At 37.0% G+C, this 15,707-nt stretch overlaps 1 protein-coding gene across 3 annotated transcripts in view; it reads right to left on the bottom strand.

The window, feature by feature from the left end:
- PRKD1 (protein kinase D1) overlaps nt 1-15,707 on the bottom strand; it is a 343,255-nt gene that overhangs the window by 53,219 nt on the left and 274,329 nt on the right. For all 3 annotated transcript variants that reach the window (XM_067028633.1, XM_059056015.2, XM_059056016.2), the window contains 3 exons: nt 4,441-4,651; nt 4,221-4,298; nt 2,217-2,421 (listed from right to left, as the gene is read on the bottom strand). In XM_067028633.1, the coding sequence (XP_066884734.1) occupies nt 2,217-2,421; nt 4,221-4,298; nt 4,441-4,651 (494 nt within the window). The remainder of the gene's footprint in view (nt 1-2,216; nt 2,422-4,220; nt 4,299-4,440; nt 4,652-15,707) is intronic.

The raw sequence follows: 15,707 nt of genomic DNA, 5'->3' as shown, positions 1-15,707 counted from the left end.
TCGAACTCTGCTACTGCTTTATCAACTAAATGTATGTAATATCCTAAATCCTTTGTTGTCATTTCAACAACCTTCACAGAATCTTCACCAGGAGTAGATTCCATCTCAGGAAACCACTTCCTCTGCTCAACCCTTAAAGTTTTATCATGACATTGCAGTCACATCTTCAGGCTCCACTTCTAATTTTAGTTCTCATGCTATTTCCACCACATCAGCAGTTACTTTCTCCACTGCAGTCTTGAACCACTCAAAGTCATCCGTGAGGTTTGGAAACAACTTCTTTCAATCTCCTGTTAATGCTGATATTTTGGCCTCTTCCCATTAATCGTGAATTTTTTTTTTTATTTTTTTTTAATTTTTTGCGGTACGCGGGACTCTCACTGCTGTGGCATCTCCCTTTGCGGAACACAGACTCCGGACGCGCAGGCTCAGCGGCCATGGCCCACGGGCCCAGCCGCTCCGCGGTATGTGGGACCTTCCCGGACCGGGGCACGAACCCGCGTCCCCTGCATCGGCAGGCGGACTCTCAACCACTGCGCCACCAGGGAAGCCCCATGAATGTTCTTAATGGCATCTAGAATGGTGAATCCTTTCCAGAAGGTTTTCAGTTGACTTTGCCCAGATCCATCAGAAGAACAGCCATCAATCTATGGCAGTGATAACCTTACAAAATGTATCTCTTAAATAATAAGATGTGACAGTTGAAATTACTCCTTGATCCATGGGCTGCAAAATGGATGTTGTATTAGCATGAAAACAACATGAATCTCATTGTCCATCTCCGTCAGAGCTCTTGGGTGACCAGGTGCATTGTCAGTGAGCAGTAGCATTTTGAAAGGAATCTTTTTTTCTGAGCAATAAGTCTCAACAGTGGACTTAAAATATTCAGTAAACTATGCTGTAAACAGATATGCTGTCATCCAGACTTTGTTGTTTCATCTACAGAGCATAAGTAGAGTGGATTTGGCATAATTCTTAAGGGCCCTAAGATTTTCAGAATGGTAAATGGGCATTGGTTTCAACTTAAAAGTTACCAGCAGCAGAGTCAGCCTGTCCTTTGAAGCTCTGAAGCCAGGCATCATCTTCTCTCTAGCTGTGAAAGTCCTAGATGGCACTGTCTTCCAATATAAGGCTGTTTCATCTACATTGCAAATGTGATGGCCATCCTCATTTATTATCTTAGCTAGATCTTTTGGTAACTTGCTGAAGCTTCTATATCGGCACTTAATGCTTTCCCTCCCTTGTCCTTTTATGCTATGGAGATGGCTTATTTCCTTAAACACCTTGTGAATCAATCTCTACTAGCTTCAAACTTTTCTCCTGCAGCTTCCTCACCTTTCTCAGCTTTCACAGAATTGAAAAGAGTTAGGATCTTGGTCTGGATTAGGCTTTGCCTTAAGGGAATGTTGTGGCTGGTTTGACCTTCTATCAAGACCACTGAAACTTTTCCCTTCAGCAATAATGTTGTTTTGCTTTCTTATTATTCATGTGTTTGCTGAAGTAGCACTTTTAATTCTATGAAGAACTTTTACTTTGCATTGACAACTTGGCTGACTGTTTAGCTCAAGAGGCCTAGCTTTTGGCCCATCTCGGCTTTCGACATGCTTTCCTCGCTAATCTTAGTTATTGAAAGCTTTTTATTTAAAGTGAGAGATATGTGACTCTTCCTTTCACTTGAGCACTGAGAGGCCATTGCAGGGTTATTAACTGGTCTAATTTCAATATTGTTGTATCTCAGGGCCCGAGGAAGTGGAGAGAGACTGGAGAATGGCTGGTTGGTGGGGCAGTCAGAACACACACACCATTTATTGATTAAGTATACTGTATTATACTGGCATGGTTTGTGGTGCCCCAAAACAATTACAATAGTAACCTCAAAGACTGCTAAACACAGATTACCCTAACTAATACAATAATAAGGAAAAAGTTTGAAATCTTGTAAGAATTACCAAAATATGACACAGAGACACAAAGTGAGCAAATGCTGTGGAAAAAATGGCACTGATAGACGTGCACTACCCTAGGTTGTCACAAACCTTCAATTTGTAAAAAAAACCGGAATACCTGTGAAGTGCAATAAAGCAATAAAACGAGGTATGCCTGTGAATGCACACTTTAAGTTTCTTCTATAACAGATTAAAATATCAAAGAGCTTTAAAAAGTACATACCACTTGGGGTTCCCCTGTTTGACCAAGGCTGGGGTTGCAGCCCTCACCTGATGGTTCTGTTGGAGTCCTCGTGGTCTGGGTCTGGATCCTGCATCTCCCCACTGTCGTTCTGGCACTCTGCCATGACCATCTCAGCATCTTGGACCATTGCCTCTTCCATGTCATCCATGAGCCCACTGTTTCTTTCACTGTCATTGTCATCGCTCCCTTCTTCCATGACTACATCAGACTCCGCCCCAGGGCTAAGCAAATCTAAAAAATTGTTTTGCGCCCATGAAGAGAAGCCTGGAATCCTGGAGCCAGGACTTAAGAGAAAGTTAGGCAATCCTAAAGCAAATCAGTTGGAAGCCCTAAAACTATAGTTATGTGAAGAATCTTTTCTTTCACTTTCCTTTTAAATTTTAGTTCACAGTCACCTGAATGTATGAGAGGATGAATATATAATTTTACGAGCAGATGCTCGTTTTTTGCGTCCCTAAGCCTAAAAGCATGAAAAGTCATGGGAAGCCTTGGAAGGAAGCCAAGGGTGAGACAGAAACAAAGTGGTAGGAAGCAAAGTGATACCAGGCACCAGTGAAGAGGGTATACGAATGTTATTTCAGTAGTACAGCCCTGGTGGGAAAAAGAAATACATGGGAGGATGTGGGAACCTTTGACATGCAAGAACACTCAAGGTCACTGATTCTTGATACTCCAATAACTTTTAAAATCATGGATTCTAATATATGGTCACATAAGCCTAAGATATTTGATATTTGAAGTAATACTGAATCCTGTCATATAGCTGATAGTAATGTAGTAAATTATAATTACTTACTAAGGCAAAGTACTTACTTTAAAGTTAGAAAACAGATTGATCAGAGACCCTAGCCTGCCAAGCTTGGAAAATGTACATTTTTCCAGATTTTTCTGACTGTATGGAAAAATGCAATTTCAAATTAATCAACATAACATAAACTACACTGTTTCCCTTTGGTTCTAGTTATCAAGTACACATTGACATTTCCTGGGCCTGAACAAAATCAATACCATATGCCACAGAAAGTGGGAAGATTGCCAAGCTTTTGATTTTGGCAGCTAATTCATGCATCTTGAAGCCAGAAACTGCTATGGGAATGTTTTCCTAGAGAGCTTTCTCTTCTCCTTCTTCTAGAGAAGAAAGTTGGAGAACATACATAATCACTTGATCTTCAGGATTTTAGCAACAGAAATACTCAACCTGTTTCTCCGGTCTTTTATCACCAGTTTTCTTCCCAGAGGAATCAGCAAACTGATAACAGACTGAAAATATAACACAGTCTACTATCTATGGAAAAAGTCAGCCTGGGACACTAAGTCAAGTATTTTGGTCAGAATCCATCAGGAATTCTACCAGGGAAGAAAATGAGAGCTGTTCCTTTAGGACATAGCGTTTTTCTTAGAATTCCTTCAATCTTAATTTATACAATTAAAGTTTTCCCAAAGGAATATTCCCCAATACAGAAAAGGATATGTAGCTTTTAATTGTCTAAATTAAAGTTCCTTTTATTATTATTAAAGATGAAGGTTAACAAGCACATACATAATGAGAATAGTAAGTGGGTGGAGGAAGAAAGTTGTAACTATTTCCTGGTAGGTCAATTTCTGTGATTCTTCCCTTCCTTGACAGACAGGGAAGAAAAGTTAACTTCTGTCTCAATGCTGGGAATGAAAAGGATGGAGGACGAGACCGCTAGCTATAACTGGGAGGCATTCCAACAATTTCTACACTTCTGAACAAACTAGAATAGGTGTAGAAAAATAAGAGAGCTGGGGAAGAAATCCTGGATATCCAAGTTTTCAGTACTAGCTGGTTCACCTTGTAAAAATCAAGAAAATCTCTGGTCTTTATCACAACACAATGAGGGGGGTTTTTTACAGTAAAGTAGGACAGAGGCCGTAGTTTACTTTGGTCTGGGTCACGAGTATCTGAATGGAAAAAATTAAAAGTAAAAAAATCCCGCTAAGTCCTAACTGACACATGCCTTAAGAGGGAAAAGAAGCATAGACGTGACAGCTGACCTTTTACCTACCTCCGTTAATGGTCACTTCGCCAAGGCAGTTGTTGGGTACTTTTGGTGCACAACGTTTATGACAGTTGAATCTGCAATCTAATCACAATCATTTTAAAAGAAAACAAATCAAAACCAAACATGCATCAGAAAGAGAAGGTGTGGGAAAAATAGTCTTTTCAAATAGGTGAGGCTCAAACTTCAGTGGTTGACAAATACTTGGTGACAAGATTGGCCTTACCTTTGCACTGCAGGCCCTGCCTGAAGAGTCCCTTGAGAAGCTTCTTGCAGTACTGGCACACAGTGGGCCGGGTGTAGGAGTGGATGACGAAAGTGTGAGGCACTTTAACTTTGGACAGCAAGATCTTGTCGAGCTGGATAGGTCGTCCAATGTATGACTGGGAATTCGACCTCTTCTCTCGACCAATGAATGACTCTGATGGTGACTTTTGCTATATGTTTGAAAAACAATAAAGGACAGACAATAAGATATAAGAGACTATCTGGTTTATATATTTTTATTTTCATTTTTATTTATTTTATTTTCCAACAAAAGGTCTCACATATTCATTATTGAGCCAAAGCACTAGTGCAGAAATACTGACAAGAAGAGAAAAATCATTTTCCCAATAAAGCACATCCAGCTGTTCAGATAGTAGTGATGTTCTCAGAGTGATATGGTAAGATGCAAGTGACCCTGACACAGCATAATATATTTGTGTATTTTTAAAGTGCCTTTTATTTTACTATTGTATTTAGTGGTTTGATCCTTAAGAATGTGAGAGGAATAAACTAAACTATGTTTCTGTTCATTAATGTAATTTATTTCCCCTTAATTTCTTTTTTGTGTTACTTTATTTTTATAGTATGAAAAGAAGAGAATTGGAGATCAGACTATTTGAACCTGATTTCTAGGACTTCCAAATAATTTGCAGCTTTTCAATTTCATTAGTTTAATACAGAAATATAAAGTTGAAAGCAAACCAAAAAATCCTTCTTAATCCCACTCCATATATTACTTCATTGACATTTTCTAAAGTTTTACATATAGGAAATGCAAGCAGTTCAGGAAGATAAAAAATGAAAAGTAAATTCCCCCAATCTGTCCAATCTAGTACTTCATCTGAACAGGGCCTACAGCTTCTTTGGATTCCCTCCAAGAAAAAAATGAATATAATTTAAAATTACTCCTCAACCATAAAGGTAAAGGGTTAAAATTATACTATCATTTATATAATTGAAAAACATAGTGACTACTGGATTATATAAGACACACAAATATTAATGTTTCGGTTACAATTATATCTCTGTGCACTCTTGTCTCTCATTTTGTATTTAATCAGCCCAGTACATAGATTTAAAAAAAAATAAATGAAGTGAAGTAAGTCATAAAGAGAAAAAAAAATCGTATATTAATGCATATATGTGGAATCTGAAAAAGTTGGTATAGACAATCTTATTTACAAAGCAGAAACAGAGACACAGACACAGAGAACAAACATATGGATACCAAGGGGGAAAGGGGAGATAGGATGAATGAGGAGATTGGGATTGACATATATACACTATTGTATATAGTATCATATATATACTATTGATACTATGCATAAAACAGATAACTAATGAGAACCTACTGTATAGCTCAGGGAACTCTACTCAATGCTCTGTGATGACCTAAATGAGAAGGAAATCAAAAAAACAGGGGATATATGTATACGTATAGCTGAGTCACTTTGCTGTACAGTAGAAACTAACACAATGTTGTAAGGCAACTATATTCCAATAAACATTTTTTAAAAAATAAAATAAAATAAATTTAACTGTTTACAATGTTTTTGAACAATTTCATGGTATCTCTTGATATCATGGAAATATACTTGGGAATCATCAGGAAAAATAATCATTGGAATAAAAGAACTGAATTACTTTTTAATAGTTATTATAATTAAATATCTCATTTATTAAGCTCTTAACTTAGTATTAACTCTTAATAATCACTGTGTTAGGCACCTTACAAGACAGGCCTTGTTATCTATAATTGAGGCATCTAAGCTCATAAAGTTTAAATATACTCTTTTGGGTCAAGTGCTAGTAAACAGTGGAGCCAAAACATGAACCTACACTTGTCTGCTTCTAGAGCCCTTGTATTATCACATTACTCAGTTAATTTCTAATTTGAAATAATAACTGATGAGAAACAAATCATATTTACAGACAATTTCCATCATTTTCAATGCCTATCTGCTTCAAAAGGTAATACCATTTATTACCAAATGGGAAATTTTTGATTTGCAGATTCACTAGCTGCAGTAAAAAGAAATTTGAGATGAGGTTCTACTTAGGGATATTATGTCTACAGTTACATTTATAATTTCAATTCCATAAAATAAAACTACAAAGCATAATTATTCTGGAAGGGCTCAACTCTTGCAGAGAGATCTAAGGCACTTTTAAAGATGAACCAAAGGTTTGCCAAACCAGAATCATAAATATATTGAATAAATATCTTCAATGGAATTGAATTTTACTGGAAAATAATTAAAATTGTAGGGTTAGGTCCCTGCTTTAACTATATCCAATGGGCCAGTTTTAAGCATACACTAAAATGAAAAGTGATATTTTTCCGTAGTTGGAAAGTTTCAACACTCAGGATAAAAGCTGACGTGATGTCACTTTCTAAGCAGACTTAAAATGTTCTCAGATTTGGAAAATCATATGAAAAGTTGACCAAATCACCTTTCAGTTATTTTCCTTAATTTAAGAGACCTAATTCTTGGCTGTGTTAACAAAGCCAGTTTGATGTAGGACTACTCAGTTTACCATGGGGCAAATTCACTTAGAAGAGCAAGAGCAATCTGATAAAACTGAATGTTTTCTTTTCATCCAACATAACATTCACATAAACACTGCCATAAACTACAAGAACCAGAATTATTCTTGAGAAGTCATTTCATTTATTACCTTCAAGGCAAGATTACGTAAGGAATTTTAAAACGTTACATGAGGGCTTCCCTGGTGGCGCAGTGGTTGAGAGTCCGCCTGCCGATGCAGGGGACACAGGTTCATGCCCTGGTCCGGGAAGGTCCCACATCCCGCGGAGCGGCTGGGCCCGTGAGCCATGGCCGCTGAGCCTGCGTGTCCGGAGCCTGTACTCCGCAACGGGAGAGGCCACAGCAGTGAGAGGCCCACGTACCACAAAAAACCAAAAAACAAAAACAAAAAAACTCATTGATCTAAATCCAACTAGCTTGGACTTTAAGATCACTTCAATATGAAAGCAGACTTAGCAATTCAAAGGGTAATGTTGTCTTAAATAACATCTTTTATGGATGTTATGCATTATTATGCAAAGTAAAGAGATATAGTATCATTGTATTTCTTCATTAACTTCATTTTATTTATTTGTATATTTTTATACTTAATTATAATGTGTATAGAACTTTACAGTTTTAAATAAAATCTTTCTTTAATTCTGGTAAAGAGAAAACTCTCTCTTACCCATCAACACTAATTTTACTAGGTTAACTAAATGGTGTTTAAATTCATTTCCACTGTTACTTGCTGCTCCAGTTTGGCACTGTGTGTTTGGTGAACCTGGGCAATCTGCAGAATGAGTGTTTTTTTTTTTTTTTTAAGGGAACAGGAAGGAAAGTTGAAATGTTTTGGAAAGGGAACAGCAACATTTTGTTTCATTCTGCTTCATTATTATGTGTAGAGCAAAAACTGGCTCAAAACTCTGAACAGCTATAAAATTCTCTTCTCTATAATTATGGTAGGCACTTGCAGGAGGATGTGCTTCTAAAAATTTACATTTTTACATTAGCCATTGGTCCTATGAATTGTTCTTTTCCTGAGTGGAGGAGTTTGGATCACATTACAGGTGTGGAACTTTTGTGAGACCTGACATCACTGTACAATATGGTATTGGGATGGATTGATGTAAATGATCGGATTTGGCAAATTATAGATGACGAAAAGTATAAAGATCTCTTGTTCTCATTGTAAGAGGTATCACATCATAGATGAGAGAGAATATGAAAACAAAAAAATGTTGAAAGCTGAATTTAAAGGTGGGATTAGATATTAAATAAAGATTATACAGATTAAATTTTTGAAAAAAGACTGTGGTTTCCTGAAGTGTCTGTAACATCCTCATGTTAACAATATTTCATTTGAAATGACTGCCGAAGTTAAAACTATATGCACTGAACACCTACTTACAGAGGCAATGCATCTTGCTTTTCTAGAGACTGATTTGTTTTTTAACCTGGTATATTAACTTGATGACTCAGTAAGTTTGGAACCATCCCAGGAAATGACTGGTTAGATTACATTATGGAAACTCCAACTGCCAGCACATCTTTAAACATTCAACAGGACTCTGAAACAATTTCCCAACAAGGTATATTCATTGAACTTCACAGTTCAAAATGAATTCTCTTTATTAGTTAAGCTAGAAAACAGAGGGGGAAAATTGCCCTTACTTGTGGTTTCTTGTTGTCATTTATGGAAAAATCAAACGTAAGACTTCCTGGGAGATGAAAGTCACTGTATAAAAAACAAGATTCAAATAAAAACTTCTCCAGTATTAAGATATTTATGTTTATTAACTAAAATCCATTTCACAGACCTATATTGGGGACTGGATTTGGGGTGATATAAACTCCCCTTGAATCAAAGAGAAATAGAAAAGTAGAGAACACTTTAGCGTACGAGTTGACATCACTTTTTGGACTCCTCATTTTTGGGACTCTTTTTGGTCTTAATCATTACACAATAAGCTCCTAAAGGAAGGACAACATCTTAATCATGTTTGTCCTCTGTTAATGGAAAGAAGTGCCTGGTAAAGATAAGTAATAAGCATTGCTTGAACTAAACAAAAATGAATGTCTTCAAGCAATAAATGCATGCAAATAATGAATGAGACATTTCAATAGAGATGTTCAAAATACAGACTGTTAATATAAGCTTTTAAAAAAATTTAGTGTTACATGCACTGTAACACTGACACAATTGCTCTACAGGGTTTCAATTTTAAGAGAGTACAACTGACTAAGGAATGTTTTCCACTGGAACTGTTCTCTGTACTTGTCTGCCTGCTCCTCATCCTTACTTGGCATCTCCAACATGAAAACAAAATCTGTCAGAACCCTTTTGCTCTGGGAAGAGGACAGGTGGCAAGCTCAAATATCAGTAATACCTGTAGGCTACTAATATTAATGGTTTCAGGGATGCAATAGAGAATGGTGGAGACTACAGTAAATTGGAGAAGACAGGCTCAGTTGAAAAGGGATGGATCAAAGGCTGCTAATTGCTGTGCGTATGAAAGCCCTATGTTTCCAGACCTCTTAGTTTTGCAAAAGAAGCAGAAGATCTAGTTGCTTTACAAAATAACTATTTCTCAACATTAGTGACTCTGAAAAAATTCTGAAACGTTGTGCCAGTCAACTGATTTGGGGAATAAATCTGGTCATGGGGAGTCTGAGACCTCTGAACTAGATAATGACATTCATCAACATTCATCAACTCATTTAAACCTCATGACCATCAGGTTTTTTTAAGATAAGGAAACTGAATCATAGAGAGACTACATCATTTGCCCAAGATCGCACAGCCCGTAGAAGCAGAACTATGAACTCAGGTATTCTTGTTCCAGATGATAATAATGATTCCTCTCTTTTTAGCCTCTCCCAGTTCTCAAATCCTCTGGTTTTATGCTAATATAAAAATAGAAAGTATTTTCTTCCCTTCATTTAAGTCATGAAGGAAGAGTTCACAGGAAACAAGAAAAATCAAGTAATAGTATGTTCTACTTACCAAAATGCAAAGTGAAAATACTGTGAACCCCTTAACGCTGACCTACAGAAGAGACTTTCAAGCAGCTTGTCTGTGCCCAGAGGATAGCATCTGAGTCATGCATGTTTTCTAGAACATAATGATTAGCATAATACACGGCCTCTATTGTATAAGTATCACTCAGTTGCCTGCTGACTTTCCTGTTCAGGTGCTGTTATGCTTAAAAGATACCAGCACAGCTATGAAACAGAGCCAACCAAACATAATCTTTTACTCCAGAAGTTTTAAGATCTAGCATGTTTTGATTATCAAAGAACTGTGCAGAATAGCACCTTATAACAGTTGGCTCCTACTACCATCCAGATGGATCTATCTAATTTAACAAGTGCTTACTGGGACAAATCCTACCTAAAGGCTCAAGTCAGATGCTACAGGACATACAAGGACCAGTAAATAACAGTCTCTGTGCCCAATGAGTTTACTATTCAATAGAATTCTGGACACTACATAACTATTACTATCAACAACATGTGCTCTTCCCTTCTATAGGCATAGATGGTTCTGTCTCATTCTTCAGATTCCAGGTCATATATCACCTTCTCCAGAACGCCTCCAGATCACCTCGCTTCCTGCCCACATCCCCTCCACTCTGTGGTACTCTCTGGCACATCATCATGTCCCCTCCGGAGCCATTACTGCAGAGCACAACTATCTTATTTACCTCTTTGTTTATTAGGTTTTTACTGTCTCCCTTCAGTAGAATATAAGTTCCAAAAGAAGGGGAACTTGACAATTTTATTCATCACTGTATCACCAACTTCTGGAATACTGCCTCACACAGAATAAGTGCCCATATGTATGAAGGTTCGAAGAAAAGATAAACCACTTCCATGATGGAGATAAAGGGGTCATTCAGAAAAGGAGTTTCCTGAAGAAGAGGCATTGGGTGTGGATCCTGAAGTGAGTCTTGCCATGCAATGACTATGTTGACTATGATTAGCAGGTAAAATTCTGTTTAGGACAACTCAGTCCTCCTAATCTTCAGACTGCCTAGAGATTTCTTTTATATGCTCTGAAACTTGTTTATCCCACTTGGAAATGATTATCTAATGCCACCCATTGTCACTGCTAGTAAAACACGGCTGTGAATGCTTAGTCTGAGGCTATTTTACGAAGCAAGAAAGAAACAATCGACTTCTGTCAACAACACTGAGATGAATATTTTACCTCAAACATGGGGAGTCCAGGATTTCCCAGCACAGAGCAGTTCTTGGGCAACAGACAAGTCTGAAGACCCCTGGGAATTGAGGTTCACATAGGAACACTCGTGTTGCCATGCCCTGTAATTCACTGGGTAGAGGGTAGGGTGTTTAGTGAGTTTTAAATTGTTCAGTGCTATTCTGTTACAATTCTGATTCTACAGGCCTTGAACTACCTGCCAAGTGTGCCAGATAAATGAGTTTGGTTCCTCAGTTGGATACCCTAAATATGTAGCATAAATAAAATCTAATCAACACCTTTTCATAACAGTGAAAAGGACTGCCACAGAGCAGAAATAAAAAAAAGTGTGCCCCCTGCTTAGTGGTGATGAATGCTGTTTTAGAGTGGAGAATCCATTTTTAATGTTTACAGCAATTTGTGAAAGCTTCCATAGTAACAACATATATACTCTCTTATTAAAAATACATGGTGATCTGGATTTGCTGAGTGCTAAAGCAGTCTTGGAAGTTACATTAACTTTTATACTGCCTCACTCTTTTTAAGTAAACAGAAATGAAGGATAAAGGAACCTTACTATTTTCTTAAGCAATCCACCCTTTCCAGGGAAAGCACTAGACCCTTGGAGAACTGTTATAAATTACATGCAGTGTTCTTTCAAAATGTCAGTTACTGACATCCTACAAATCCCTGGGTTCCTGGAGGAAAGGGGAGACATAATACAAGTACTGCCTCTCCTTATACTTGAAGGCAATGCAACCTTAACACCACACACTATACATTCATAAAATAAAAAAGCATTTCTGCTGAGGAAGAAAATAACTCTGCATGTCAACAAGTTGAGGGTTTTGACTGTCAGATTTGATCTCCATATAGAAAGTGAACTGGAAGGTAAGCAGATCATGTGGAAAATTCAAAAGTGATTTTAGGGACACATATTCTCATAGTATTTGACCTTGACTGAATTGACAGGGGCCTGGCCTCGGTTTATGAGCTGAATGAAGTAATCTAGAAAGAGATTTTCCCATCGATTACTGCCTTGGAGCTTAGTAGTCATGATTGGTGAGTAATTTAAGAAGCAGAGACTTAAATTTGACAGGCCTGGCATGACAGTAGATGGACACAGATAGCCACTTAGCAAATGCCTGTTACTGGTAACTGGGTCCGTGGGGGTTGTTTTGCATCTTAAAGCAGAGAGCAATGTTTTGTGTCTTAAGTCATGGCAGTGGGGAGTGTTATGGAGGCCAAGGTACCTTCCCGATGTGAGTGCAGGCTCTTCAGGGGCTTCACTAAAGATCCATTTGTTCCAAAGACCTATATGTTTGTAACTGTGGACAAGTGGTATATGATGTCCTCTTCCCCAGTGGAACTCATGAAGAACTCTCCAGCTGTGTTCATAGTTAGAATTACACATCTGGAAGTCTATGTTCAGAACATGAAATAATAATGTACAGATGACAAGCCAGACAAATTGAATGAAATCAGGCAACAGCTGATTAATAGCACATCAAAGAAGGCCTCACACTCTTAATTTTACTGATGGGCTCCTTCCTGACAAACGCACCAGTGCACATACTCTTCTGCCTCTCAGGAGGTGGAGAAGTGCCAGTTAAATAATTCTTGGATGTCTTTTCCTCACTGGAAGTATACACTGCCCAGGTTTGAATTTAGAGAACTAGTCTGTACAATCATCAAAAGAAATCTTGCAATATCTAGCTAACGTACTGGATGTCATGGTTCATATTTAAATGGAAAAACAACTTCTTAATTCAGATGGATCACCAGGATTCCTGGAACTCCAGAACACAAGCATAACAATTAAACTGTCTACCTCTAGATAGACTTTTGCTACTTTGGAAAATATCCTGGAAAATATTTATTTGGCCAGAAATTTCACCATAGTTTCATTAGAAATAATTTTCCCCCCCAGTATTTGCTCATTTGAAAAGAATCTGCCTTAACTATTATAAAGTGTATCAGGATCATACCCAATTACAGATAGGTAATGCAATAGTGGCATTCTCTTGTCTTTACTTATTTATTAATGAACAGAAACAGTAACTGAATGAGTCATTTTGGGGGGAGATTTTCTAGGAGAGTATGCAGCCAAGAGTTCCTTTTACTACAATACTTGTCTTAATTAAATGTGACTCTGGAAACTTTATAAAAATAATAGTGGTTTATGGAAAAGTATTATTTAGAAAATACGCACCCTCACATAAAATGTTGAACTGAATATTGTCCAAATTTTGTAAAAACTAAAGGATGTGAAGGTTAAACAGTCAAACATAGAGAAAGCTTTTGGAATGAGCAATTTATTTCCTAATAATATCTTACTGTAAGGCAGTCTGAATGATAAGAATTACCAAGAAGACTAGTCTAGAAGCATTTAATTTCACCAAAAAAAAAAAACCTCTCTAGAGCCTCTTAACTTCAAAGCTATAATAGTAAATGCTTCCTTAAAGACATCTAAAAATATTTAAAATAACTTCAGTAAAGTTCTTAAATTTAAAAAAAATTCCATAAGGCCTACCTAACTTAAAAACATATTGTGTCATCAATTGTATCCTGTCATTGCAAAGGACACCAGTGACTTTAATTCTGCTTCATTTCCTACCTTGAATTCAGCTTATTTACATCAAGAAGAGACTATTCTCTTGAATCATTTGAAAAGAATATTATGTTTAATCTGCCTACATTGATTTATTTTCAATAGTATTCCATGTATAGTAAGATAATGAGTGAAAATGTTTTCTCTGTATTAAACTATCAGTATGGGAAAAAGCCATCAAAAACACATGTAAAACTGAAAATATACTTTCATCACAGATTAACAGACAGAGGATTACTATCATACTATATATTCAATTAAAGACCTAAATGTAAGGCCAGACACTATAAAACTCTTAGAGGAAGACATGGGCAGAACATTCTATGACATCAATCACAGCAAGATCCTTTTTGACCCACCTCCTAGAGAAATAAATAAAAACAAAAATAAACAAATGGGACCTAATGAAACTTAAAAGCTTTTGCACAGCAAACGAAACCATAAACAAGACAAAAAGACAACCCTCAGAATGGGAGAAAATACTTGCAAATGAAGCAACTGACAAAGGATTAATCTCCAAAATATACAAGCAGCTCATGCAGCTCAACATCAAAAAACAAACAATCAAATCCAAAAATGGGCAGAAGACCTAAATAAACATTTCTCCAAAGAAGATATACAGATTGCCAACAAACACATGAAAGGATGCTCAACATCACTAACCATTAGAGAAATGCAAATCAAAGCTACAATGAGGTATCACCTCATACCAGTCAGAATGGCCATCATCAAAAAATCTACAAACAATAAATGCTGGAGAGGGAGTGGAGAAAAGGGAACCCTCTTGCACTGCTGGTGGGAATGTAAATTGATACAGCCACTATGGAGAACAGTATGGAGGTTCCTTAAAAAACTACAAATAGAACTAGCATAGGACCCAGCAATCCCACTACTGGGCATACATCTTGAGAAAACCATAACTCAAAAAAAGAGTCATGTACTACAGTGTTAACTGCAGCACTATTTACAATAGCCAGGGCATGGAAGCAACCTAAGTGTCCATCGACAGATGAATGTATAAAGAAGATGTGGCACATATATATGTGGCACATATATATATGTGGCACATGGAAGCAACCTAAGTGTCCATTGACAGATGAATGTATAAACAAGACGTGGCACATATATGCAGTGGAATATTACTCAGCCATAAAAAGAAACGAAATTGAGTTGTTTGTAGTGAGGTGGATGGACCTAGAGTCTGTCAAACAGAATGAAGTGAGTCAGAAAGAGAAAAACAAATACCGTATGCTAACACATATATATGGAATCTAAAAAAAAAAAAAAAGGTTCTGAAGAACCTAGGGGCAGGACAGGAATAAAGATGCAGACGTAGAGAATGAACTTGAGGACACGGGGAGGGGAAGGGTAAGCTGGGAGGAAGTGAGAGGGTGGCATAGACTTATATATACTACCAAATGTAAAACGGATAGCTAGTGGGAAGCAGCCGCATAGCACAGGGAGATCAGCTCAGTGCTTTGTGTCCACCTAGAGGGGTGGGATAGGGAGGGTGGGAGGGAGATGCAAGAGGGAGGAGATATGGGGATATATATGTATACATATAGCTGATTCACTTTGTTACACAGCAGAAACTAACACAACATTGTAAAGTAATTATATTCCAATAAAAATGTTAAAACTTTTTTTAAGTTTAAAAAAAAATATATATGTATATTCAAAGCAATCAATAAGCAACTCAGTAGAGAAAGAGACAGGCAATTCACCATAGGTGAAATACAGATGTCCAATAAATATATGAAAAGTTGTTCCTCTTCTCCAGTGAAGAAATAATATTTAGGAATAGAAATTACTTTACCTATCTATCAAATTTTTGAAAAAAAAACCTTTTAAAATACTGATAAAATTGATTGTTGGGAAGACTA

This window comes from Kogia breviceps, chromosome 3 (assembly GCF_026419965.1).
Source record: "Kogia breviceps isolate mKogBre1 chromosome 3, mKogBre1 haplotype 1, whole genome shotgun sequence".
In the NCBI taxonomy this organism is placed as follows: Eukaryota; Metazoa; Chordata; class Mammalia; order Artiodactyla; family Physeteridae; genus Kogia; species Kogia breviceps.
Note: the sequence above shows the minus strand (reverse complement) of the source record. Positions and strands in the feature narration are given on the sequence as shown.